This window comes from Marmota marmota, unplaced genomic scaffold (genome assembly GCF_001458135.2).
Source record: "Marmota marmota marmota unplaced genomic scaffold, marMar, whole genome shotgun sequence".
In the NCBI taxonomy this organism is placed as follows: Eukaryota; Metazoa; Chordata; class Mammalia; order Rodentia; family Sciuridae; genus Marmota; species Marmota marmota.
The window spans coordinates 2,614,364-2,641,752 of NW_026000211.1; the positions used below are offsets into that span (position 1 = coordinate 2,614,364).

General features: G+C 37.9%; 1 protein-coding gene across 7 annotated transcripts in view; it reads right to left on the bottom strand.

Annotated features, from left to right (window-relative positions):
- The window catches only part of Dlc1 (DLC1 Rho GTPase activating protein), a 389,714-nt gene that overhangs the window by 129,914 nt on the left and 232,411 nt on the right, over positions 1-27,389 (bottom strand). The window contains exon 6 of one of the 7 annotated variants that reach the window (XM_048791803.1): positions 8,752-13,902. The exons of the other annotated variants lie outside the window; for them this stretch is intronic. Within the exon in view, the coding sequence (XP_048647760.1) occupies positions 13,865-13,902 (38 nt within the window). The 3' untranslated portion in view covers positions 8,752-13,864. Of the gene's footprint in view, positions 1-8,751; positions 13,903-27,389 lie in introns of those variants that run through there. 7 annotated transcript variants of the gene reach the window in all.

The window sequence follows — 27,389 nt, forward strand, 5'->3', positions numbered from 1 at the left end:
TAGGGCATCAGTGGCATCATTTGTGGAAGTGGCCAGGCTTAAAGGGTGGGGAACAGATGCTGAAGTCTGAGGAGGGGATGGTGTGTGTGGAGACAGCCCAGGAATGCTTTCTCCATAGTCGATCACACACACACAAAGTAAACAGGCAGTCATCCTTACTCCATTCCTCTGAGGATCCAACACAGCCTTACAGAAGTGAGAAGACAGCGATGATTAAGAGGACGCTTCCCTATGCCCTGTATTCATTCCAAGTGACATTTATGTTGCTTTGGCAGTTTCAAGAGACTGATGTTTACCTCATCATTTCTGGAATTTTAATTCAAATAAGAGTTATTACATGCATCAAATACCATATTGCCTTAGATACAATTTTTAGCAATGGCTATGTATCTCATATGTTGTCCCCTAGATTTTTTTTTCTAATCAGAACTAAAATAAAGATCTTCTGTTTGTTTGCTTTCCCTAAATAAGCAATAATATTTTTGAAAGAAATAATGACATATTGGAAAAATGAAATATGAAAATATATACACTTTTGACTACTACTAAATAGATATTTTACAATTCTGGTATACATTTGTGCCTAATTCCTGGCCATCATTATCCTCATTTCATATATGTTTTATGATATATGTGAAAACATATTTATACATATTTATGTATGTATACACACATACTGTCTATAGTGAACAAAAGAAACAAAATTCAGTATGTTTTTAGTATGTTTTTCCCTAATCTTTTTCTCATTAGGTATTTTAAAAACTAAATATTATTTTTCATGTTTTGTTCCCATTATGGAGTACATTCCACAGAGGACCGTTTGCTCAGGACAAGAATATACTCCACAAGAATTTCAAATGAAGGTCCTATAATCTCACAATCAGTATGTGAGACTGTGAGATCCTCATCTTCTACTATGTTGCTTCAGTTTCAATATGATATTTAAACATGGAAGCGAAAGTGGAACAATTTGGCTTGTCATCTGGATGTTTTGTTAGCACAATGTTTTGATACTTAGACAGGCCTGAATTATTTGTTTCCATCCAGCTGTTCAGCATTAAATAAATTCAACCTTCATATGTCATCAATCTTTACAACAAGAAAGTCTTAAATTCAGGGTCTGTTGGCAGGGAGGTGGATTCTATTGGTTTATCATCTCTCTGTGATGCTAACATAATAATATCAACTGCCTGCAAAGTCTCGACCACTCACAAGCTATAATGATTTAATTTATTTCTTATTTTTCCTTTTTCTTTCTTATTTTTAAAATAATGGAGAATGTACAGTTCAGGGTAAAACCTTAAATCATGCTGCAGTTATTTTTCAGTCAACTTAAATGTCCTTTACAAAGTTGACAACAGCATGCAATTATTTCTAAATAAGTCAAATACAGGTTCCATTAAAACATTTAGAGAATAGCTAGGCAATTTAGAGTGGATCTATTTCAAGCCTACCTCCTGTTTAAATAAGTGTCATCTTCTAATTCTGATGGGGTTCCGGAAATCAATTTTAATTAGGGCTTAGATTTTGGCTATGTTGTTAATTATGAAATAATAGCTCATGAAGACAAGTTCCGCAGATATGGAAATCTGTAAAAGTTATTAAAAATGAAGAGAATTGTCATTTGGCATTACCACCCCAGAGGGACACAGTCTGAAGTGGTATGACATCTTTGCTTGGTTCTTTCTCTAAACATTGGCCACGTAAAATAAAATAATGGTGTGTGCAAGTTATATTTGTCCAGTGATTACTGGAAGATTGAAGAATTAAACTCTGAAGTCACAGTCAGATAACACAAATGTTGAAATTTGAATTTTGTGGGAATTGTTTTGGCATGGAGTCTTGGCAAAGAAAAGAGAAATTTGTCATAAAAAACAAAAACAAATGATTTGTAAATCATATTACTTTAAAAGAAGCCAAACCACAAAATATTTTGAAAACCTTAGTAAAAACACAAGCAGTTAAGACTGAATTCTGGGGCCTATAGCCCCTAGTCTTTTAAGTCTTTCTCTTATTTGGCTTTTGTTTATTAGCAGCCAATTTAGTTATGATGGCTACTATCTTTTGATTATTTTTACTTTGAGACAGTCTTATGTAGTCATTTAATAATGAAAGCATGTTTGGATTTGCTTGAATTTTTACAAGTGTATCCGTTTAACAGTGAAAAGCTGGTTGGGAAGCAGTTAAAAATATCTAATTATCTTTTTCTTAATTTTACAGATGAAAATGAGCTACCAAAATGTCATTTTTGACAATGGAGTGTGGTCCATGGGTCAAGGACAACCCTGAAATATTGATAGTTATAAGATGAGATAATAACTCTGAAAGCTGACATCCCTTTCATTTGGGATGTTACCAGGAAGATGTGGACAGAATTCCTTGTACTCCCCTTAGGGGCTTAAGGTCAAGAAGAAACTTTTAAATATTCAATATCTTTAACTTTTATCTGTTCTCATCTTCACAGAAGGACAAATTTCTTCAATGAGTGATATTCCAAATTTGCATATACAATTGCTCTTCTGGGTTAATTTCTATCAGAAATAGAGGAGACAGAGAGGGGAAGAGTCCCTTAAACTAAAATTTAACAATAATTAATCCAGAGGACAACTGAAGATTTATTTTTTTTTCCTTAAGATGAAAGATAGTTAAGCCTTTTCCAGAATCATTCTTTTGGAGGGTATTTCCTAAGAAATGGAGCCAGATGGCCCACCTTCACCCACCAGAGCACAGTAATAAGTTAATTTGAACAAATTGCCACATACACATTCAGTCATGGTGACCTCTAATTTCTAACAGCTTTAAAAGCATGCATTAAAACAAGAAGGATGGAAAGGACTATAAATAGATGACAGCAGCTTTCAGGAGGACTGTCTGAAAATGGAAGCCTTTGCACTTAATACGCAAGACAGTAAGAATCAAGAAGCAGGAGTAGAAGACAACACACACACACACACAAAAAAAAAAAAATTAAAAAGCTGCTATTAAGATACTAATTTTTTCAAAGCTTTTGTTTATTAGCAGCCAATTTAGTTATGATGGCTGCTATCTGTTTTTTGAAGTTATGAATTATATCTATGGCAAATGTAAAACATGCTCAATAAAAAATTTAAAATTATATTTAACAGAAAAAGTCACTAACTTATGTAAGGATTAAGAGAATGCTGAAGGCAGACTCTGTTGTAGATTTTTGGTACTGTAAAATGTTGCAAGATCAATAAATGTATAAATCTGTCTTTAAATATATTTTCTTTCGAGTCTCATGTACTTTTTCAATATTGATTGTTACATATTCTTGATTCTCTGTTGATTTCAAGGACTGGATTTATTGGTTTAGTTTCTTTCTTTCTTTTTTATCAATCTCAGTCTGAGTTGCTTGACATCAGTGAATGGTGTTATTGTAAAATATGTTGACTACAAGATTCTGTCTGCTTCTCTTTGTAAATTGATGTTAAAACTGAACTGAAATCTAAAATCCCTAACCCACAAATTAATGTGTCAACATGACCATGTACTTGTTTTACTCATCATAGGAAACCACCTACAATAACATCTACAGTGAACAAAAGAGAATAGTAATGCATTTGACTGTATCAAACCATGGATTTTTGGATTTTTAAAAAATTTATTGAACTCTGACAATATTCTTGTTACAACTCTGAGAGAGGTTAATCCTATTGTACTTGCTTTGGAGATGGCCCCCAAAATAAGTAAATTAGGACCATTTAGGATAAATGGTGTCACAGGTAATGATTATAACTTTTTATTATGAGTTTATGGAAATAAATAGATATTTAATATTTAATAATAAATATTTAATTATTGTAATTATGATATTTAATCATACCTATTATAATTGTATTTTAATAAATTAATAATATTTATTTCAATATTAGGCCAATATTATGAGGTCAGTCATATGAGATCATCTATCTCTGCAGGGAGAGATCTGCCACTTGCCCATAGAAGGCTTGCCCACGATCCTCCTGGCTTCTAGCAGTCTGGGGAGAGAAGAAACATGGGTTGGTCCTGAAAGGGACCTGGCCTTTCTAAAGTAAGAAATGAAATACATACTATGGAAACTTTTCAGATTTCAATTTTCTCTGTTAAATGAGGAGGTGGCTTCTAGACAGCTTCAGGGTCCTTTCCAATTCTAACCTTTCATGATTGTATAAAATTATTCTCACTCAGAAGTCCTTACATCCCTTTCTGATGTTCTGCTTTCTTTTTCAAGGACCAACAGTGCATAGGGAAAGAAAAGAGCGCGCTGGCACACACACACACACACATACACAATAATCAGGGGAGGGTGTACACAGTGATGCCGAAGAGGGGAAAACTTTTACTTTAATTACCTGGGCCTTAGGACCTTGTTGGTCTTTCTGGCCACACTGGAGAAATAGCTATAGTATCTCCAGAGTGGAACATACAAGTTTTGCGGGTTATAACCAATAGTTTCTAAACAGTACTAACCTAATACACAGAAAGAAATCAGAGAGAGAAAGAGGGAGAGGAAGAGGGAGAGGGAGAGGAGAGAGAGAGAGAGAGATGGTTCTGACGTCCTTTGAAATAAATAAATATTGATAGGTTTACATTTGTCTTCACTTTCCCCCACAATCAATTTCCTCATCTCTCTCTCTCTCTCTCTGTATATACATATGTATGTATCAAAATGTGTTTATAGATGGACATGTAATTTGTTATCTTGAGGGAAATCTAAAAAAAATTAATCTCTATCTCTATAGACATGTGATAACATGGAACTATTATCTACCAGGTCAATAAACTCATTTTGATCATCTTTCCCGTCGACATGTTATACTTGAATTCTTGTTAAGTCACTGGGAACCTCAATGTAACTCAGAAAAGGTGCCCTCTTAGGAGCCCCTGTCCTGAGAAGTATCAGTACGTTTAACAAATTAGAAAAGCCCTCCCTCCCTCAGGGTCTGCTAGCTCCCCTACGGGATGTGAAGATCTGAGGTCAGGCTAGATTTCAGCTCCCAGGTGTCCTCTTGGCTGATGCCCTTGAGCGGAGCAGAGCCTGCCAGCTGTGCCTCTGGGTTACGCAGCAAGCACTGGAAACAGCCTGACTTCCTGGAAGCTCATTAATATCATTCCTCTCAAATGATGTACGTGTGCTTTGAGGTATGCTTTCAGAAGGGGTGTGGCCTTATCTCGGAATAATCAGAAGCGATGCTAGCTGTGCTGAGCCTACTGTGTGCATTGCATTCTGCCAGGGAGGACATGGAGATAAAATGAAGACAGATCCAGGATGAGAGCACACAGTCAAGTTGGAAAGCTGAATCAAAACCAGGCAGCATGGTATGATTAGTAAGTCAGGTTCTGAATATACAGTCACTTGGTGTTCCTCTTTTTTTCTGTTATATACAAAGGAAGTTGGAAAAGAGGATTTTAAGTGCATGTACCTGGAATAAAAGGTTTCTTATCTCCAGTCTACAAAGAGCAACTAGTAATAGGGTCATCTGGTGCTCACTGTGAACAAACAATTACAAGTTGTTGGGTGCAGTGGCTAGCGAGGCTTCCTAGAATAAAGGCTTAATTGCATATCACAAAGTGTTAGATCATCAGAGAAGGGTGGGTGTGAGTATTTCAGTATCGGGATCCTGTGCAGGCAAAGGAGCCAAGATAAGAATTGCTATAAGATATATGGGGAACAGTGAAAAGCCCATGGTAACTAAAGCTGGGTGTTGGGTTGTATTATATAGGGCCAGACAAGTAGGAAAAGATCAGACTAGGGGCTGTCACTCCATCCTCTCCAACTGATCATAGGCATGTAACTGCCAAGCAAGAGGTCAGGGAGGCATGTTGGATCCACAGCTGTGGAACAGCCTTCTTCAGTGTGTAACATTCAGGGACTAAAGTAAGGATCCAGGACAACATCATACATGCCCTAAACAACCAAAGAAACAATTAACCAGCTCAGACTTATACACACGCACACTCATACCTGGGCAGAGTCTCAAGAGGGAAGCAATCCGAATGTGTAATCTCAGGCCATGTGCCATGTTCTCATGTTCTCCAACTTCAAAGGAGAATCCAGTGAGGTCCAGTATTAGAAATGCAGAGTTTTCCAGAAAAGTGTTAAAATATTGATTCTTGCAGAATCGCAGCAACCCAGAGAGAAATGTACTGCTCAAACAACAAAACAATTTACAAGGTGACTTGAAGTCAGTCAAGAGAGAAAGCAGGGTTTAGGAAGTAAGCCAAGGAAACTTGCATTTCTGTAATGCTTGGCTTGATGCCAGTGATAAACATTAACGTACCCCTTCAGCCTCTGCCCGCTGGAGAGGTATCTAAGTGGCCGCTGTGCTCTCTAAACACAAATAATCTTAATCTTCAAATACACAGACGCATGGGAACAAGATTAGAAAGACTTTGTTTCTTAGCCCTTTATGGAAACTTCCAAAGGAGGAAACTTCAGCCTACTAAGGAAGTTTCACCTGAAGGAGGAGATGTGTCTAGAGATCTGTGTGTATCTCTTTGCAGTTTACAGAACAGGACTGCTCTTCTCCCACCACAGTGTCCTCTAAGCCACAAAAGCTTTGGAATAAGTAATGGGCTTAACCCATGTTCAAAGGTGAACAAAGGGCTGGTAGTTCAAAGGAAGGTAAAAATGACCCTCATCTGTGCTGTGTGATAGTCATGTGGCTCATCTAGTGGTCCTTGAAATCATTTTAACTTTGGTGGAAAAAAAGGATTCACTGATCAATCAACAATGTTTTTTTTTTTTTTTGGCTATTTCAGATAATCAAGTTGTTAATAGTTGATTTCTATTTAAATGCAGATATTCTCTTTAATTTGAAACTATCTTTGCTCTAAGAAGATCCCCACATGTACACAGTTGGAATTTTCCTTGGGGACACGTGCTACCAACACAGATGGAGGCTGTTTGAATGTGGTTCCAAATGTCAAGTATTAAACTATGAGTCGTGTTCATTAGTTTTAGGCTCCTTCTTTTGTCGGATTCGGGACGCCCAGAAGGAAAAGGCAAAGAAGCCCAAAGAAGGAGAAAGAGAAAACAGGAATAAACCTACCAGGAGAGAGAGAGGGAGGAGAGCTGGGGCAAAAAGTGGAGTTTTTTAAAATCTCAAATTCATTGTACAATTCAAGTTATATTCTTGCATGGACTCAAGGTCTAGCTGAGAAATAGTGCATTTCAGTCAGGGGACTTTAGGAAGTCAAATTATGGATTTATACTATCTTCACAGGCACACTTTGAACTTCTTTTCACCTGAAATAAAAGCAGATGCTTAGAAACTGTTAGAATAGCCAGAAGGGCTTTCAATAAACAGTTAAGGAAAGGCCACTGAAGAAGGTATTATTATGTAAATATCTACTGCAAACACCTTTAGTGTGAACAAATGGGTAGCAGTCTCACATGGATGCAAGATTTTTCTATGCACACTTTCTAATCTGATTTGGGATATATTTTTTTTCCTTCTGGTTTTCCTTTTCTAGGCATTCTGTTTTTTCCATTTCATTATACCTTTTTTAAAAAAATGTGTTTGATATTATAGATCAAATGCAATGGTAGACCATAAAAAGAAGATATCTCCAAAATTAATATTTTGGTCAGAGTCTCTGTATGTAGCAGAGAAAACATAAGAAAATTTTTTTCTCTTCCCTCTTCTCCCAGCCCCCATTCCTATCTCACAAGTGCTCTAAATGGCAAAGTAACAGGAAGAAAAGCTGGCAGTGCTTTCAGTAGGGACAAAGGACATGAGCTGAGAATCTCACTGCTGTGGTGACCCCCAGTTGGTAAGGTCTTCTTCAGGGGGACCATGCTGTTCTGTTACGAATCCACAGGCATTAACACAGTGCTATTTTTTAGGGGCCAATTAGCCACTTGGAACATGAAGACCCTGGGTGCCTTTTATTTTATCTTTTAGCAGGCTGCCTTTTGGTCCTTCACCATGCTTCATTAAGGGGGTGAAACTCAGATCTGTCCATTTGGCTCACTCTTGAGAGCTCTGATGAAGTTTGCCTGGGGAAGGCAACTGCAGTCCCTGCAGGGAGAGATGAGGATTATCCACGGATTAGGAATTTCAGCTTTTTTTACTAGACAGGCCCCTTTACAGGATTAAAAAATTTAAAAAGGTGTGCACCCCAATATGACATTACACTGTTAGTGTCTGTTAGGCACACACATGCTTATATGAGAAGATGGTTCATCTTGTCTTCTTAGACTTTCTGCTCACATTCTCTGCCAATTCCCCTCGGAAAGACATCTTTCCTGCAGCATCAATACTCGGAATTCCTTGTGATTCAGACCCAAGTAAAGTAATGAAGGCTTGCAGAAGGAGCCTGGTGTCTATCATCCTTTGGAAACTGTTCCTGACATACATATGGATTGTTGAGATGTTTTAGAATAATGAATGTTAAACATTGAGGGAAAAGAAAAAAAGAACACAATTCTTCCCCACTCTTCTGTAAGTGTTTTTATTTGTGAAGGCTTGCATTTGGAGATGGCTAATGGTTTCCTTGCTCAGTGATTTCTTGCTTAGTGATGTTCAATGTACAAAAATCTGAAGGAATTGAAATCAACTGTGTGAGTTCCTGAGATAGAGTATGACCCTAACATGATTTTAGCACTCTTCTTGCCTGTTTAGGGAATGAGACCAAGGACTACCATTTCAGAGAGGAAGCTGAAGGCATTTTGTTTTCAGGAACAATTTCAAAAGCTTGCATAGTACCAACAGGACAATTTTGTTTTCTTTTCTTTCTTTCTTTTTCGAGTTCTGTATTTAATTGTTCTCTTTGTTGATTGTCCTAATTTTTTTTCTCAGTATTTGGGCTCCACTTTCAATAGATAAACCTTGTCTTCTTTTTCATTCAGAAGATTGAGGCCATCAGATATGAAGTATTTCACGTTACTGGCAATGTCTGCATTTTTGTGGCCAAAGGGAGAAAAAAAATCTGTCTTTATCATGCTCTTTTGGGACTATCTATCTCATTTGTTTCCTGTTTGCTGATGAATTCCAAGTGGATGTCTTATGCCCTACCTTCCCTCTCAAGTTTAGACTCATTCATGTACCTGCTCGCTGGCCCTATGCACACAAATGACCACAGGAACCACATAATCCTGGTTTCCTCCCTACCGTGTTTCCATTTTGAAATTTCCCATCTCAGGGAATCTCCATTTCTCTAAGCATCCAGAGTAAGAACCTGATAGCAACCTAGACTTCTCCCTTTCTTACAATCCACACACCCAATGAATCCCCAGGTACATTATTTTACTTTCTAAACATTTCTCAAATCCCCCTTCACTGCCAAGTTAGCTACACTTCCTTCATCCAAGTTCTCTTAATCTTTCAACTAGATGTCTGCAGTGACTCTTAATGACTCTCCACTGTCTAAGATAAGGTCTTTGCCTTTGCCTGCTGGTAGGACATGCAAGACTTGAATGACATTCATGTTCTTCCACCTCCATATCCATCTTCTACTTTACTGTACTGCATACACCTAGTGACTGCTTTTGTTTCTGCTATTTGGAAACTCTTTCCTACTTCTCTTCATCTGATTGGCTTTAAGCCACCTTTCCTGAACCTTATGACCAAGCTAAGCATCTTTCCCCTGTGATCCCATTGTGTCTTGGTCAGACCTGTTTTTCTTCACCTGTGTGTTATATTATATTGTAATTACCTGTTAACTCCGATGCCCTCCCTCACTTCTTCCCTGGTTGGATTTCCCATCCATAAATCCTGTTGAGCAGAGAGCTACAGATGGCAGTCCCCTAGTTTCCAACTACGTTCATAATAAAGATGCTCTCAAAAGTATAGTATAGTAGGTATAGTAAAGGCAGTTGAGGAAAAGTATAGTAAGGCAGTTAGTTGCCTATTTTCTGCAAGACCACATTCCATCGCCCAACACCCACATGCATACCACTGCCACACTCATTTCTTTATCACATTTATCTGAGTTCCTTTTTAAATATTGGGAGGTATTCTGGAGAGTAGAGCTGTGTCCCAGGACCTAGCACAGTACCTGAGACATATTTATAATATCTGTCGAGTGAGTCAAGCAGTGTCACACCACCAATACATCCCATCATTTAGATCATAAATACTGTTCATTCCTGTTTTGTTGTCAGTACGGTGCCCCACCTAGAAGTGACCCTGGATTGCAAAACTCTAATGAACAAATCCCAGACTGAGTGTCTCTCTTAAACACAGGCCGAAACAGACACCTCTGTTAACAAGCATACCATCCAGATATCCTGTGTCCTCCACCACCTTGCAAGGAATTCACCCACTGCCCAGCAAGGGTCATTGCATTTATAAGTATTTAATGCATGACCACTGAAAATATTAGAGAGAAAAGACAAGCATATTGCTGAAAGGATGGCAAGGATTCATTATTTAGTGGGATGCCAAGTGAAAGTCAGTTCCAGTTGGTCCATTAGCAGTGAAAACTTCAGCCACTGCCAAACATTACTATCTGCTTGTGCAATTTGGCACAGTTGTTTCTAGGTCAGACTTACAACTCACAAGGCTAATATGGCCACTAGTATGCCAAGCAGTCTCAAGTGCAGAAGACACCAAACTTTTCCAAGAGCAGGACATGATACACAACTATAGTTATTACTAATTCTTATGTAGCACTTCCAAGGTACCAGGTAGCTTTCTCAGTGCTTTAGTTATGGTGACTCATTTAATCCTCATGACAGCCTGACAGATGAAGTCATATCATCCCCACTTTACAGATGAGGAAGCTAAGGGAGAGAGAGGTTAAGGAATCCATCCATAGTTACCCACATTGTAAGTGTAAGAACAGGGATTCAAATTCTTTAAGACTGTCTCCAAGATCTACACTCTCTATGGCCATTTGACAGCGCTTCTATAACCTCTATGCCTAACTGCCCTCAGAGGATGCAAATACCTGTTTTGGAAGATGTGTTTGAAATTTGACCAAAGAAGTGTAAAGAATAGACAGGCTTTATCTTAAAGGCGAATTATCATAGAATTAATGCTCCTAATAGTGCTAGAATAATTTTCTAACCAAACTAGGTGATATTTTGCTAATATTCTGGGTACCCTATGGTAGTACCTAGAAGTGCTTGAAGCTAAAAGCATTTTATGATCTGCATTCATTTCAGTGGGATGTTGTGAAGTGCTTGAAGCTAAAGGCATTTTATGATCTGCATTCATTTCAGTGGGATGTTGTTTGCAATGCATCTGGAAAATAATTAGCTGTAGTTTCACAGTAGCTTGAGATCATGCATCTGCTTCCCAGAATCATTAGTTACAAAGCAAAATGCCAATCATTTGGCACTGAGGCTCCTGGCAAAACAGGGACTAAAAGTTGGTCTTGGTCCTCAGTGTGTATTTGCACAGAGCAACTGCTCAGGGGTAGATGAATGATGTCTTACATCCTGTTGCTCAGTACTTCCTTCCTCCTGTTCCCTTGTGTTTGCTCTTCTCCCATCTCCATTCTTCATACCCCTCATATTCTTTCATACTCTCAATATTTGCAGCAGTTTCTGCACCCACTGGTTCTAGTGGAGACCTGGCTCCCCACTTAGCATATCTCTTCTCTTGCAGCCTTATCTTTTTTTTCCATATCCCATTAAGTTGGATGCACAAAGAGAAATTTCTCTGAGAGGCTGTTTCTTTTCTTTTCCTTTTTTTTTTTTTTGTTACTGGGGATTGAACTTGGGGATACTCAACCACTAAGCCACATCCCCAGCCCTATTTTGTATTTTATTTGGAGACAGGATCTCACTGAGATGCTTAGTGCCTCGCCATTGCCAAGGCTGGCTTTGAACTCGAGATCCTCCTGCCTCAGCCTCCCGAGCCTCTGGGATTACAGGTGTACACCACCATACCCGGCTGAGAGGCTGTTTCTTAATCCTTATTTTCCATGACTTTTGAGTCGAGGCCTCAATCAATCTCCAATTGCTTTTTCTTACTCATTAAATACTTGACTCTAGTTCATACACTTCTGTTTCACTCCAACTCCAGCAGAGGAGGCCAAGTCCCTGTAGAAACCTTCCCACACTGTAATCCTTCACTCCAGGACCATCGCTGGGCCGCAGCCCACATCTTTTACTGGCCCAGAGTGCTTCATTCCGAAGTTTTCAACTCCAATGCTGCCTCCTGATCCCATTTCTTCCTGTCTCTCTCCCTCTGCAGACTCAGTCTTTCTCTTAAATACAGGCAGAAACAGACACCGCTGTTACCCACCTGTACTTTTGATATGTACTTTCAATTACTGGTGTTTCTACTGCCTCCAACAAGGGAAATAAACAAGTTGAATGAAAGCTGCAATCCACCTTTTCCTTTTCAATCCACCTTTTCTCCAGCGGGTTATCACCTAGCTCCAATTATCACCGCTAGAGAAAGCCCTCACTGTGTTGCAGACAGGAACCAATACCCCACACTTGGTGGGCGGTACTCATCCTTGGACCTCTCCCTGTCAGTATCTCAGTAATTTATCTAAACCTTCCTCATTCATCTCCAACTCTGACTCATTTTTAACAGCCTGTATTCTCTGGCCTGTATTAAGGATGTTGAAGACTATCGGTTAGGATAAAGCTCAATGCTATGCTTTGGATAAGTGTCCCCCACAAACCCAGGTGTTAAATAAAGTCTTGGTGGTCAGCCTGTGGTGCTATTGCAAGGTGGTGGGACCTTTAGGAAGTAGGGCCTAGTGGAAGGAAATTAGCCCTTGAAGTGGATATTCAGTGGGATGTTGTGACCCCTTCTTTCCTCTTTGCTTCTCAGGTCCTTTGAGGCGAGCAGCAGCCTCTACTATCTCACTACAGGTCCCAAAGCAATAAGCCAACCAACAACAAACTGAAGCCCATCAAACAAACCTATTCCTCTTTTAAGATGACTTGTCTCAGGTATTCGTTACAGTAACTGAAAGCTGACTAACACACTCAGCTTCCCAGCCACTCCCTGCCAAGTCATCTACTGCCACAACAGTCTAGTGAATCTATCATTCTCCAGAGAGAGATGCTTCTTCCTAGCAAGACCACCCTACACCTGTACCTTTCTCCCAGGCTTCTGAGCTGGTGCCTTAGTAAATTTCTTATCCCTTTCTCAGCATTCAAAAGGGTATTTTTTCTTTTTCCTTTCCTCCTTCATTTTCTTCCTCTTCTTCTTCCACTCCTCCTCCTCTTCCTTCTGTTTCACTTCAACTTCTTTTCAGCTTAAATACATACTTAAGACTCTCCCATCCTGATTAAAAAACCAAACAACCCGATCCAAAATAACAATAACAACAACAACAAAACATTGAACAGAAAATTAAAACATACTCCAAACCAATTCTTGTCCATTCCAAAGTATCCCCATTTAGCATTCTTTATTCTTTTCAGGCAAATGTCTTTAATAAGTTATCCACTGACATCATTTCTTCCGTCACACACGCAGTGACTTCTTGTCTTTCCACCTGCCATTTACTATCCTTGAAATATCTGTACCCTCCAGGCTGGGCTGGGTCCTCTCCCTTGAGGTGCTTTGGGACACTGTACTCATCTCCATCACCGCGGTCTCCTCACCCTGTCTGGGCGCTAGACAATGAGACCTTTCAGAGTGTGGAACATGTCATGTTCATTGTTGTGTCCCCTCCCGACTGCCTGGCACAATATCTGGCAAGTGAAGGAGGATAAATATGTGTTTGTTAAACAACTGTTTCCATCAAATCATTCTGTTCCATTCCTACTGCCTCTTTATTGCTTTAATATAATTTGATTATTTTTGATCCAACATATTGCGGTTCCCTGCCAAAACAATATTGTTTCCATCTGCTTCACTAAGTTTCTGTCATGACTTTGGAGAGTTCTTTGTGGTTCACAGATTTTCCTGGTTGAAGTCAGCTAGCTGGTCAACGTGTGATTTCTTCACTCACGTGTTTTCCTCCAATGACGACACCTCTGGACTAGTAAAAATTTAAAAGGTATTTTCAGTCCAAGATCAGATGGCTAATTTTTATTATTCAAAGTAAGCACCATAATCTACATCACCCCAAAATCATTCTGTATCACCATAATTTCATAAAATGATATTTTAATAATAACATAAAAGCAAGACAAACAGAATAAAAGACTTTACACTAAATAAATGTAATGATATTAGCAATGCAGTGCACTGCTCTGCTGTTTGCTTAGGCCACCATACAGACCGCTCTAGGGTGGGGGTCATAAGCAATAGAAATTTATTTTCTCACAGTTCGGCAACTGAATCCAAGATCAAGGTGGCAGCACGGTTGGTTTCTAGTGAGTCCTCCCTTCCTGCCTTGTAGCAGCACATGGCCTCTCCTCTGTGTATGTGTGTTTTCCTGGTGTATTGCTTATAAAGACACCAATCCTATTGGACTAAGGCTCTGCCCTTATGACCTCACTTAACCTCAGTTACCTCCTCATAGATGCATCTTCTTACACAGTCACAGTAGGTGTTAGGTTGCTCTGAGGCAAAACCCTTGGATACAATGACTTTTAGGATAAATGTATCCATCCATTCAAAGATACGCATTGAGCACCTAACTATGTGACTAGAATGCAATCCAGTTTTATCAACTGAAAGAAAATTGAGCTTAAATCATGAGATATAAATTCTAGCCAATTCCCTGAGCTTATGTTTCTTTACCTTTGAATGGAAATAATAATATATGTTTCCATAATCTGTTTGAAAGGATTTAATGAGGGTGTTGAGTTGTTTTTCTTTTTAAGTGTGTACATACAAAACAATGTATAATGAATACTATTAGAGACAATATAATTGGGTTTGGAAATATTAATGTATTCAAGAATTAAATGAAAAATCAATTCTATAAGAAGCAATTCCATTTCAAAAAGTTGTTGAACTAGTATCCCAAGGAAATGGCAAGCCTCCTGGTATGAGTAAAACATTTTACAAAGCTCTCCTGATATTCTTTTAGTCTGATTGAGTGCTGGAATGTTGGGATAAATCATATTTTGGCGGAGCAGCTAATCTTTAAGATTTCCAATTATTAAGTAGAAGAGGATATGGACCTGGAAGGAGATCTCTGATTTTGTCCTAAGTAACATTTTGAGTAAATTAAATAGAAAATCCTTGATTACAAGTCCCAAGTGGCATACTTATGAAGTCTAGGCCTAAGGATTCTTGTTCATATCAGAAAGGTTCTCTTGCTTATAGTGATCACAAGTTCAACATGAACCATCAGTACAATGCAGGAGATAATGACACACAGAACAGTTATGGCTTGGGTTGATAATCCCCCCTGCCTACTTTGCTTAGAGCAGATATATCTTGTTTACTAAAGAGGACTATTAAAAATCTAGATGGCTTCTACAAAAGATTGTTCAAGATCCCAAACCCTTTCTCAGAAGAAAATGTAGGAGTAATTAAGGAGATATATCCTGGAGATAAGAGAATCTTGTTTACCTTCAAATATTGGAAGCTCATCATATAGAAAAAAAGTGAGCAAACACTTTTAGGTGATGCTACAAAGAACTGCCCCATTACCCTTATCCTCTGGCCAAACGGTAATAGCCCAAGTAGGGGAATCAGGAGGGTATCTATATCCATACTTCTACTTAGTTGATTTAAGGATTATAAAAAATGTCACCTTGCATGAAGATTCTAAACTAGAAAAGTGATGCCACTCAGGTAGAGGTCATATGTGTTCACTGTTTTAATATCATATACATCTTAAAATACATTATAATGGAGGTAGAAAAAGGTTCCCAAAAAGTTATCTAAGGGATTGAGGAAATAGGAAGCCATTTATGATCTAGTCCCCCAAATATGTAATAACAGAACAGAACTTGGGTTAACTCTTGGAAGGTTTATAAGAATCGCTTTAGATTAAACCAAAGGAGAGCTATTAACACAGGAAATAAAATGTTTGGAACTCAAATGGGATTAGCGTAAGAAATGAAATCAATTAAAAATAAGAATAGTCATGAAAAGACTTTAGACGAATTAATGGACATTCAAAGTGGACACTGAAGGAAGAAATTTTTCTTGGAGATTTTCTTCATTTCTTGGCACTGAGGTCAAAGAGGAATAATGATGTTTTCAAACTGTCTTTGGATGCTCATCACGACACTGTGGCATCAACATGGTTGTTCTTGTGTGATTGGTGATTTTTGTCCTCTAGAAAATTGTGTGTGTCTAGTATGTGTGAGTGTATGTGTGTGGTGTTCAGATATGTGTAGATGTATATTATGCGTCTGTATAAATGAACTTGAGATTAAAAGAAAATCAACCAAGAATTGTAAAACATTTGCCATTGATTTTATTCCTTTTCCTGTTTCTGTACTATGTCCTGTTAAACCTGAGAAAACTTAGCAACTCACATCACCTGTTTTAGTTGAGATCAGTAACTGAATGGAATTGTCCTTATCTGGGAACGACCTGGAACCTGCCCTCCCATAGGCTGCACACCTGGGATGGCTTGAGAGTGTGCCTAGGAAGAGGAGGAGGCCAGTTACTGTGGGTCAATGCCATCTACTAGGTTCTCTTCCCTCCTCTAACAACCTTTGTGTATCAGGTTGTGGGGAAAACAACAACAACAAGGGCAGTAAATGCTTAGGAGTCATAAAAACACTGCTAAACCCTAACATCTGGACTTCATCACAGCAACTCTCCATGTCAGGATGCAGCCCAGATGTTAACTATAGTAACCATCTAATGTTTGGGTGAATGCGGTCTTTCCTTTAATTTGCTAAATCCTTTTTTTGCAAAAATCCTTGAAAACATAGCAGCTTAAGAATATAACTAGTTTACCAAATATTTAGGAGACCACCTTTGCGATCACAGGTGTATTCATCCCTCAGAATGTTTTGGTTGCCTTAGAAATCCCCATCCTTCCTCCTCCACACACCCTCCACCCCCAAATAAAATAAAAATAAAAGGCACTTGGAAAGAATAGCAAGAGGGAAAACTGAATGTAAAAACAAGAAATAACCAATCCTGAGTCTTAAGAGACATGTGGACACAGGCCAGGACACTTTCCCCACCCATCTGAGGGTAGACTGGTTATCAGTGGTAGCCTGCTAGAATCCACTTCCAGATTTCTATGTTTTATACTTTATATTTTCTAGACAGTTGAAGAATAAGAAAAGATTGATTAAAATGAAGATGGGAGGGACCTATAAATCACAGTGGTTTTCCCTTATCTGTGGTTTTGCTTTCCAAAGTTTCAGTTACCTAATGCCAGCCATTCTCCACAAATATTAAATAGAAAATTCCAAAAATAAACAACTTCTATATTTTAAATTCTATGCCATTCTGACTAGTTTGATGAGATCATACTCTTTACTCCTTCTCTCTTGGGATATGAATTAGCTTTTGATCCTGAGTATCCACACTGTATACACTACCCGTTAGTCACTTAGTGGCTATCTAGTGTATCAGATCAACTATTGCAATATTACAGTGTGCATATATTGGGTTGGTATTATTCATGGTTTTAGGCCTCCACTGAGGGTTTTAAAATGTATCTCCCATGGATGGTGGTTAGAGGGGGCAACAATAAATATCTGTTATTTCTTTCCACTTTTTATAATTATATTGAAGAGATATGTAAATGATAATTTCCATACTTTTCGTAGTCATGTAGTTAGGTAGGCTATGTTTTTGGACTTATCTTTGGATTGATGATTTTAATAAAATGGAAAAGAATTCATTAGCTATCTCCTAATCCACCTCTGTCTCCCATTGTCAAATATCATTAGATATTACTGAATGCAGAAAGAGAAAAACAAAACGAGGTTAAAAAAAAAATCTCTGGGATTAGGGAAAGGGATATAGATTTCTGACTTATACCAAGATGGAAGTTATAAACAGGTATCTATTCCTGTTGATGATTTCAGGTGTAACATGACAGTAACAAAATGTTTAGAATCTATTAAAAAACACTCAGAAAGAAGAATATTGATGGTTAAGGGCACAGACCTTGGAGATAGATGATTTCAATTCAGATTCTGATGCCTTTGTTTATGGTATGCTATCAGAAAACTTATTTAAAATAGTTCTGTGTATCAATTTTGCTGGTAATAAAATGGGTATAATAGAACGTATACTCCATTGCATTTGAGATAATTAGTGACAAAGTTATAAAAACTCTGTTAGTACCTGCTATATTAAAGGAGCTCAATAAATGATATTATTTAGTCTGCTAAGTACAGGGGTGAGTCCTGTCTATCTTTGTATCCTCATTTACAGTGACTTGATAACTACCCTGAAAATGCCTCTTGGGTATATGAATGAATGAGGAAAGATTAGATGATCAGATTTGGCAGTTGAAAACAACAGCATTCTACTTCAGCCATGTAGGTCTGCACCTCATATCTGGACAGGGCTTGGCCATTGCTTTTTCTGTCTCTTTTGCCCTCTCGGTGAGTCTCTTCTACTTTTGCCTGGTTTTATTAGCCTGTTCCCCTTCCCCAACTCTGTCACCATCACTTTTCAGACAGAATCTAACATCCTCTCTACAGCTGAAGGATGAGAGGATTACTTACATTATTAACTTGCTCAAAATCTTATGCAGCTGGCTTGATCCCAGAGTGGGGAATACAAATTGGACCTCTTGACATGAGTTTCAAAAGAATGGAGGAAATTAACATACAGTCAAAAAACCAACCAAACAAAAAAATACTGACATAGATTTATAAGTGATCACATGTACTTAGTACTACGTAACTCAAGCTTTCAAAATTCCTACTCACTCAAACAAGCTCTTAGTTAGACTAAATTATTCCAAGAATAAAGCTCATCACTGACGTCTGAATGGTTTGGTCAAGAGTCAGGGGAGGCTCTGTGGAGGGGCCCTAGCTGAGTACCAGTAACAAATCCACAGCACACTTGTGACTACCAGTAATACAATACAGTGTGCAGAGTGAAGGACAATCTTTAAACATAACATTGCACTCTATGAAGCTCTTCATTATTTATAATCTGTGCACTGTCTCTTGGTTGGTTGGGAAGACAGGATCAGAACCAAGACCTCCCCTAAAATTCTGTCACATTTCTTGCAATCAGGATGTCACAAAATAGTTTTCCTAGCAGTCACGATTTGTGTCCCAACAATCAAGTTCTTGATTAAGATTTTCTATCTGATCTTCAATTGCAGTTCCCTGAAGCATATTTGCTGACTTTCAAAGAAAAATAAAAGCAAAAAGTTAGACATGCCCACTGAACTAGTGAAGGACACTAAAGTTATTGTCATATAGGGATGAGCTTGTGTGATACAATCCACTGTACATGTTTCAGCCATCATGAGAATGTATGCTTGATTAGTCCTGAATAATTAAATGTTTGCTGTATTCACCGTTTAGTGTTCCTGTCTTGCGAGTAGGATCTATATCTCATGTCATTTTATTCAGCATTAAAAATATCTTAGTGGAATATCCTGATTATATAAAACATGATAATTCAGGGCAGGATGGTGACTTGATGTCAGTTACAGAAAAGAAAAACATAAAAGCAATACAAACTGTGGGAAAAAAAGATGAAGGTGGAACATTCTAATCCTAACCAGCTGTCCTTGAAGGCATGGGAACTGCTTTCTTCCCGCCCCCCACTCTTGCTCTCTCTCGCTGTCTCTCTCTCTGTCTGTTTAGTCACTAGCAACCTTTGTATGCATTTTACCAAAGTCATGAGTAATCTGTTTCATAGCTACAGAAGTGTCTAAGAAAATACAAGAAGGAAATAACCAAAAGTCAGTGGGAAATAAAATACATGTAAGTACCAACAGCAGACTTCTCCAAAGCTAAGCGGCAAGGAGCCACCATCAAGCAGCTGCTTAACACAACTTGGAGTTTCAATTCGCTTACACTGTTTTACAGTGGTTGCTATCTCAACTCGGAATCACCCAGCAAATCACAAGAGCAAGGGTGAGAGAAACAAAACATTCCAGTACCCGAAGATAAATAGTTCAAGCGTCACACTGAGGGCTCTTCAGATCTTTCCAGTACTCCTCCTTCACATTTTTCTTTAGAGACTGACATATTATAAATCCTCAGCTTCACAGAGGAAACTGTAGGCTTACTCTGAGTCTCTTGAAGGAGCAGATAAAGAGAATCCAGAGAAGTACCGGAAAGAGATACCACTTTCACAGCTTGTTTATGAAAATCTGGTATGGAAAAATATAGAGATAGTAGGGAATTTAGATTGTTAATTTTTAAAAATTGTTATCCATACATATCCCTGTTTTTTTAAAATAATATCTACATCATGATTTTTACATAAGCCCTATAAGGATATAGGAACATCATGCACTTTTGGACTCAGGGGACTTGAGCTGACATCCAAATTTAAATTCTTAACAGTTCTGTATCTTTTTGATTGGTTGGTTACCTCACATTTTAAAATTGAGCATTGTCATTTCTAAATGGGGAAAATGCCTTAAATGGTTGTTCTAGCACTGAAGGAGATCAATGACTTTGGACTATGGGAATAGGGTAGGTCCTTGGTGAAAATTAATTTCTATCTTTTCTTACTACTTCATTTCCTGTCATTTCCCCTCTGGGCAGGAAACAGTCGTGGGCTAGATTTTAGAATACTTCATTTCATTTTTCAAGTAAGGAAACAGATTGAAATTATAATTATAAAATGCTCCCTCAGCCACTCCAGTGGCACCTGGCATGAAAAGTCATGAATGCAAAAGGCCTGTGGCCACCCCAGGAAAACATTAATGCAAACGTCCACAGTCTACTCAGTGCTGTGAATCATAATGATCCACGGTGATCAGAACTGAGCACAGTTAGAATATCTTAATTTTACAAAATGTGTAAATAGTAGGTTAGGCCCCCCCTTGGGATGCTGGAGGGACTTTTGCAAGCGAGGGATCCTCAAGGCTCATTAACTTCATGATAAATCCACAACTGGCTGTGGAGTATAGAGAAATACAGCTTTATTATTTTTATTATTTGGAAAACCCACAGATGCCACAGTCTTTGAAAATGTTACGACTTCTCCAAACCCATCACATTCCTTTTGTGCCTTTCTTACCTGTCCTACTTAAATCGGCATGCAGACTCGTTTCTTCTGCAAATGCAATGAGAACGTTGACTTATTTGAACTGGTGTGTGTTACGCTGCCTGGAAAAAAGTCCTGGTATGCCGTGCGGGTGCATACCAGCACTATATACAAGAGGGTTCCCCCCCCTTCTGTTCAAGTAGATTCCTATCTAATTGGGTGGAGAAGACTAACATGAAATAGCAGCATAGAAATGATATAGATAAAAAGAAGCATGTAATCAATTATGGACTTTAAAAAAAATCAGTGCTGTGAGACTGCAGATAAAATGACATTAATCAAAGTTGACCTTGTTCTGAACAGTGTAAAAACAAGAAAACTGAAAAGTGGATAAGATTTGGATTCAGGGGTCACGCTACATTTGTTGGAGACCCAGAGCCAACTTATCGAGGGGGGAGGAATACAGCACTCTGGTGGAACAAGAAGGAGATAGATAAGACTAGGCACGATGTAGTTAGATAAAAGAGGGTCTTTATAAGCAGGGAGGACAGAACTAGAAATTGCAAAATCTTGAAGGTTTAGGGGCAGAACCAGTGAAATACATGAGGATGGCCATGGTATGAATGAGGGACTGAAGTGACACATGCTGGAGTCACGGGGACAGGTGGGAAGACCTTGCTTGCCCAGGTAAGAATAATGACACTCTGTGTCATGCTGGTGGCTATAGACTAGAAAGGAAGGGGCAGACACAGAGATACACAGACAGCAGAACTGAGAGGATTTGGTGACTGAGTTGGTATAAGCCATGAAGGAAATGAGGCACCCTGCAGAAGAGGAGCGACCCAGGGAACAGATGACAAAGTTAACCTTGGAATTCTCAGTTTTAATCTGGTGTCACAAGATATCCACCATTTATTGGAAAATGTCTAGGAGACCGTAGGAGATACAGAACAAAGGTGGGACAAGATAGGAAGAAAAGGTAAAAAGGAAAGAAGGGAGGGAGGGAGGTAAAGATTCAACTGATGCTGGAAGGCTGAAAGTATAATTTACATCATTTTTTAATAGATGGACATATAAGGTAGTTTGAACTTCAGGAATTAGCTGCTTATAAACAAGCATATAATCTAGAAATAATTCATGAAAAAAATAATGTAACATCTAGAGAGGGGTTATTGATTCAAGTAACTTCTTACTGTTTTGATTGATTCAAAAAGAACGTGAGAGATGTTTTGCTTTAATTTCCCAATAATGATTTTTCTTTCATTTAGTTCTCTATAAGACATGCATGTATATTTTAATATACAATATTTTTTTTAAAGAGAGAGAGAATTTTTAATATTTATTTTTCAGTTTTCAGTGGACACAACATCTTTATTTTATGTGGTGCTGAGGATCGAACCCAGCACCTTACGCATGCCAAGCGAGCGCATTACCACTTGAGCCACATCCCCAGCCCTTAATATACAATATTGACGCGTGCATTTCTGCATTTGGCACGGTGTATGTGTATTCTGGTTATACACTAAGTCCCTGGGAATAAAAACACAATAAACAGACACACACAACATGCTGGGATAAATGGTTTGCAACTGGTGGATAGAAGAACACAATTTTGTATAATGATCACCGTATGAAGATGTGAATTTGGTGTCAACATACCTTATATACAGAGATATGATAAATTGTGGTATAAAGGTGTATTAAGAATTGTAATGCAAAAAAAAATCAATAAGAGAACTCATGTATAATGGCATAATTTGATGTGAACATACTTTATACACAGAGTTATGAAAAATTGTGCTGTGAATGGATAATTATGAATGTAATGCATTCCACTATTGTCATGTATTAAAGAAATAAAAAATAAAAAAAATTATATATATATAAAATATTACATAAAAAAAGAACACAATTTTAATAGAGTGATCCAGAATGGGCTGTGGTCAGAGATCAGAGGTAACATTTTAGCAGAGATCTGAGTGAAGTGGGAGACAAAGTCACATGCCTATACAGGAAAAAGAATTTTTGGGGATGAGGGAACAGCAAATGCCAAAGAACAGCAAAGAGGTCACCGTGTGTGGAATGCAGTGAATTGGGGAAAAAGAAGCAGAAGAGATAGGAAGGTTCCAGGTCAGACTAAAACCACTGGCCATAGAAGGGGTTTTATTTTAAGTGTGAAGAAAAGATATTGGGGGTGGGGGTTGAATTGAGGGATGTCAAGACATTATCTATTATAGATATCACTCTGGTTGTCATGATTTTTAATAAACTACAGGAGAGGGCTGGAGTTGTACCTCAGTGGTAGAGCACTTGCCTAGCATGTGTGAGGCACTGGGTTCCATCTTCAGCACCACATAAAAACAAATAAATAAAATAAAGGCATTGTGTGTGCCTACAACTAAAAGGAATTAAAAAAAATAAATTACAGGAGAGAGGGGCAAGGGTGGAAATAGGAAAGTTAGGTCAGAGGAGATTATAAGAATACGGGGCAAGATGATGGTGGCGTGGCCCAGCTCAGAGCAGGAATGGTAATGTCACATGATGAGATTCTAGATGCATTTTCAGGAAGGACGGATATGATGGTCTGATGGAAGGAATGTGAGCTATGAGGGAAGAGGGAAGCCAAAGGTGACTACCAAGAACTGAGATAGAAAAGACAAGTTTTGTGGAAAAATCAAAGAGCTCCATTTTGGAGATGTTAAGTGATTGTTGGGCAACATAAAACCTCTCTTGAACATGCTTCTTCATCTGTAAAACAAAGATAATAACAGAATCTACTTCATAGGGTTATTAAGCACTAAATAACATTGAATGTTAGGCGTCTAGTTAATGTTAGAAATCAGGAAGTTGAGGGGAAAACTTCAATCTCATATGGTTTCTAAGTTTTAAGACTGGAAGCCTCTTGCTTCATTTCCTTTTATGCTATTGTTTTACCACAGAAGGGCCCCTCTTTTGCTACTATTGTAGGGGGGAAATGTTTGTTCTAAATGTCAAATACAGCATGTATGCTAAAAATAATCTTAACAGTGATTTTGACGGAATAACCACAGCTAGTAATAATGATTATCAGAAAGAAGTTCTAAATGAAGTTAGGAAACTTGAAAGAAGAGATTGGGGTTTATATTTTGAAGAAAAAATAAAAAGAATGTGGAGAATAGCTTGAGGGGAACATACTCCATGAGAAATTAGGAGGGAAACTGATAATCATATGATTATGAATAGAATCCCCATGTTTTGCAAGGTCTGGGCTTTACATTTTAAAGAAGTAGAACATGGCCAACTTAGGAAAAAGGGATCATTTATCACAGCAAACTATAGATGTATCATATTGCCAGGAACTATAAGGAGCTGACCGAGCCATCATTTTTAAGGTAACGTATATGATAGTCACAAGATAATGAAGAGCACAGTTTCCAGTTTATCAGTCTGATGAAGGAAAAGGTTACGAAATGAATGATGGAGTGAAGACAAGTGCTGAGGTCACCACGTCCATGTGCATTAGTTTGAACTTCCAAACTAAACAGTTGTCATTGAAACATATTTTAAAAAGTAAATATGGTTACTTGTTCGTTTAATAGAAGCAGAATGAAAAAATATATATTCTATGTTTACTTATGCAAATTGCTCTTTCCTCCACGAGAAGATAATTTGTTCAATATTTGAGGAAATGGTTACTTTTCAATAATATTAGAATAGCTAATCTGGTATGGCAGCTTTGCACACTTGATCCAGGAAATGCTTGGTGTCCATGGAAGCCTGAAAGGGTTTTCAGGGCAGGGAGGGAATGTTCTCTTAAGTGCTCTTTCAAGTATTTCTGGACAGAAGTTATTGTGAAGATGTTATCTCTGAATCACATTCATTCTGCTTTTTCTAATTCTCAAATGGACTCTCCATTTTGTTTCCTCAGCACCTCCCTCAGCAGCCTTCATACCCAAGTACAGGCATAGAAGACCATAAGTGAATTTTATGCTTATTATCACCTTTAAACAGATACCTAGTTACATTTTAACTTGGCTTGTACAGAAATCCCAGTAAAATGAGAGAAATATTGTTATCTAAAATCTTCATTCAAAACTTATTCACCTAGTGTTTGCTTAATTCTATTAATGATTTTAAAAGTCTTCACCATATACTTGCATTATATATATATATATATATATATATAATACACATATATACATAAATTTGTAATGGACTTCTATATATACACATATATATTATTTGTATATGGACTTCTGTGCACATGTGGGCATGTTTATATACACAAATGTATAAGTTTTTATGTATGTACACATATAAATGCATATATATTTCATTTCGTTGACATCTTGTTATGTTTGTCATTTACTGTTTTTGTTTTTTAAACTGAATATTCTATAACTCTTATAGCATTTGAAATTTTTTCTATAATGTGAATTCTTTTTTTTTTTTTTGTATCAGGGGTTTAACCCAGGGGTGCGCAATCACTGAGCCAAGTCCCCAGCCCTTTTTATTTTTTATTTTGAGACAGGGTCTTGCTAAGTTGTTTAGGACATCAATAAATTTCTGAGGCCAGCTTTGAGCTCATGATCCTCTTCTCAGCTTCCAGAGTTGCCAGGATCACAGGCGTGTGCTACCAAACCTGGCTCACAGAGAAATTTCTAAACGTGTTCCTGGTGATATAAAGAATAATATTCATAACAGCAAGTGTTCATATTAGCACACAGTCAGATTTAAATGGCTCTCAACAGAAGAATAAGCTTATTATGGTATATTTTTATAATAACTATGAGAATAAACAAATCATGTTGGAATGTAAATAAATACCAAAAATCTAATTTTGAACAAAGAGAATTGCACATAGGTATTTTCAGTATGGTACCACCCACTTAAAATTTGTAAACGTGCAAAGCAATAATTAATATTGTTTTGGGATGCTTAAATATGTGATAAATATAAAACCACTATGAGAAGGACTAAACACTAAGTTCAAGATTGGAGGATTTCTGGGGGATTTGGAGAGGACAGGGGAGGGAAATATGATCCAGGAGGGGCTCACAGGGGCTTTAACAGTAATTGTAATATTTTATTACTTAAGTTAGTGGTTGTCATATGAGTATCTTGTATGTCTAGAATGTTTAACAAAAATAACCTTACTATTAGTTAATGGAGAAATCCGTCTAAAAGTATTTTTGGAGAAAAAAAAATTTTGGAGAGCAAAGACAATTTCAAACTTTACTCAAACTATATTGAATCAAAAAACAGTGAGTATGTTATAAAAACAGCAACTGAAGCCACATGAGACACTGGGATCAAGTGTCCCAGGGTACAACTGCATGGACCATTAGCTATAGCAACACCACCTTCATTTCACAAAAGCAATTAGTACATACTTCAGTCTTCAAAGTGAACAAAGATTACCTACTCTTAAAAAGTTATTAAAAGCACTTGGCTTTTGACCCTTAGAACTCATTTCTACAATGCATGGGTCAGCTTTTTCTCTTAAGTAATAAAAGTTGTCAAAGGCCATTTTCCTAAGCCCTGTTTAAAAACAGAGACATTACGTAAGTTATCATGATGTAAAAACATACACTTTTATTTTGAGACCAGGGGATTGCTGAAATAATGGTCTTTTTCTCATTTCTTAAAACATTTTAAGTTCAAATAGAAAAACATGAAACGGGAAACAGAGTGTTCACAGTCAAGGACAAACTCTACACTATGAGCTTATCACACTCAACATGTCCCTTTCAGGTACCAAGTGGGTTAAAAAATAATAGTAGACAACCTCTGACTCAGTTTGCCAGTGGGGGCATGTGTGGGTAGGTGGTGGGGATTAATGAGAACGGAAGGCCATGAAGGTTCACTCAGAAAATACTCCATGCAGCCGAGTGGGTGTCATGCTCGGGGTCACAGAAATAAAAACATTTTTCCGTGAACTGGCCTCACAAGAATGGGAGTTTGGAATGCGTGTGGTGGTGGCTGAGAAGGTGGGTGCCCAGTTTGGATCCATTTGTCATCATCTCCAAGAGAGCAGGTGGCAGTTTACGTTCACTTTCTTGTTAATGCTCTTCCCAGACTACATTTTCTTTTTCTTTAAAAAAAATTTTTTTTTAATGTTTATTTCTCCTCTTTCCCAGTCTATTAACACTTGGCGCTGATGTGCTGGCTAATCCTTGGGGTATGTACAGGGCGGCTGGTCAGGGAATGTTGTTATTGTCTTAATGGTGCAAAGGCCATTACAATAGATCTTCAGACACTGCTTTGACATAATTTTTCTGGAGCTTACCCTCTATGTTTATCTTCAATTGTGCAACGATTATGCTGTGCCAAAGAGCTATGGGTGGAAATACAGTCCTGAGTTCTAAGTCATCAATTTTATACAAATAGTCACTGAAGAACTCTTCTTCTTTTCTTTCTTTAGGGGAAAAAAAAGGAACAACAACAAAAAAAAAGAACTTAAGGGCTGGGGTTGTAGCT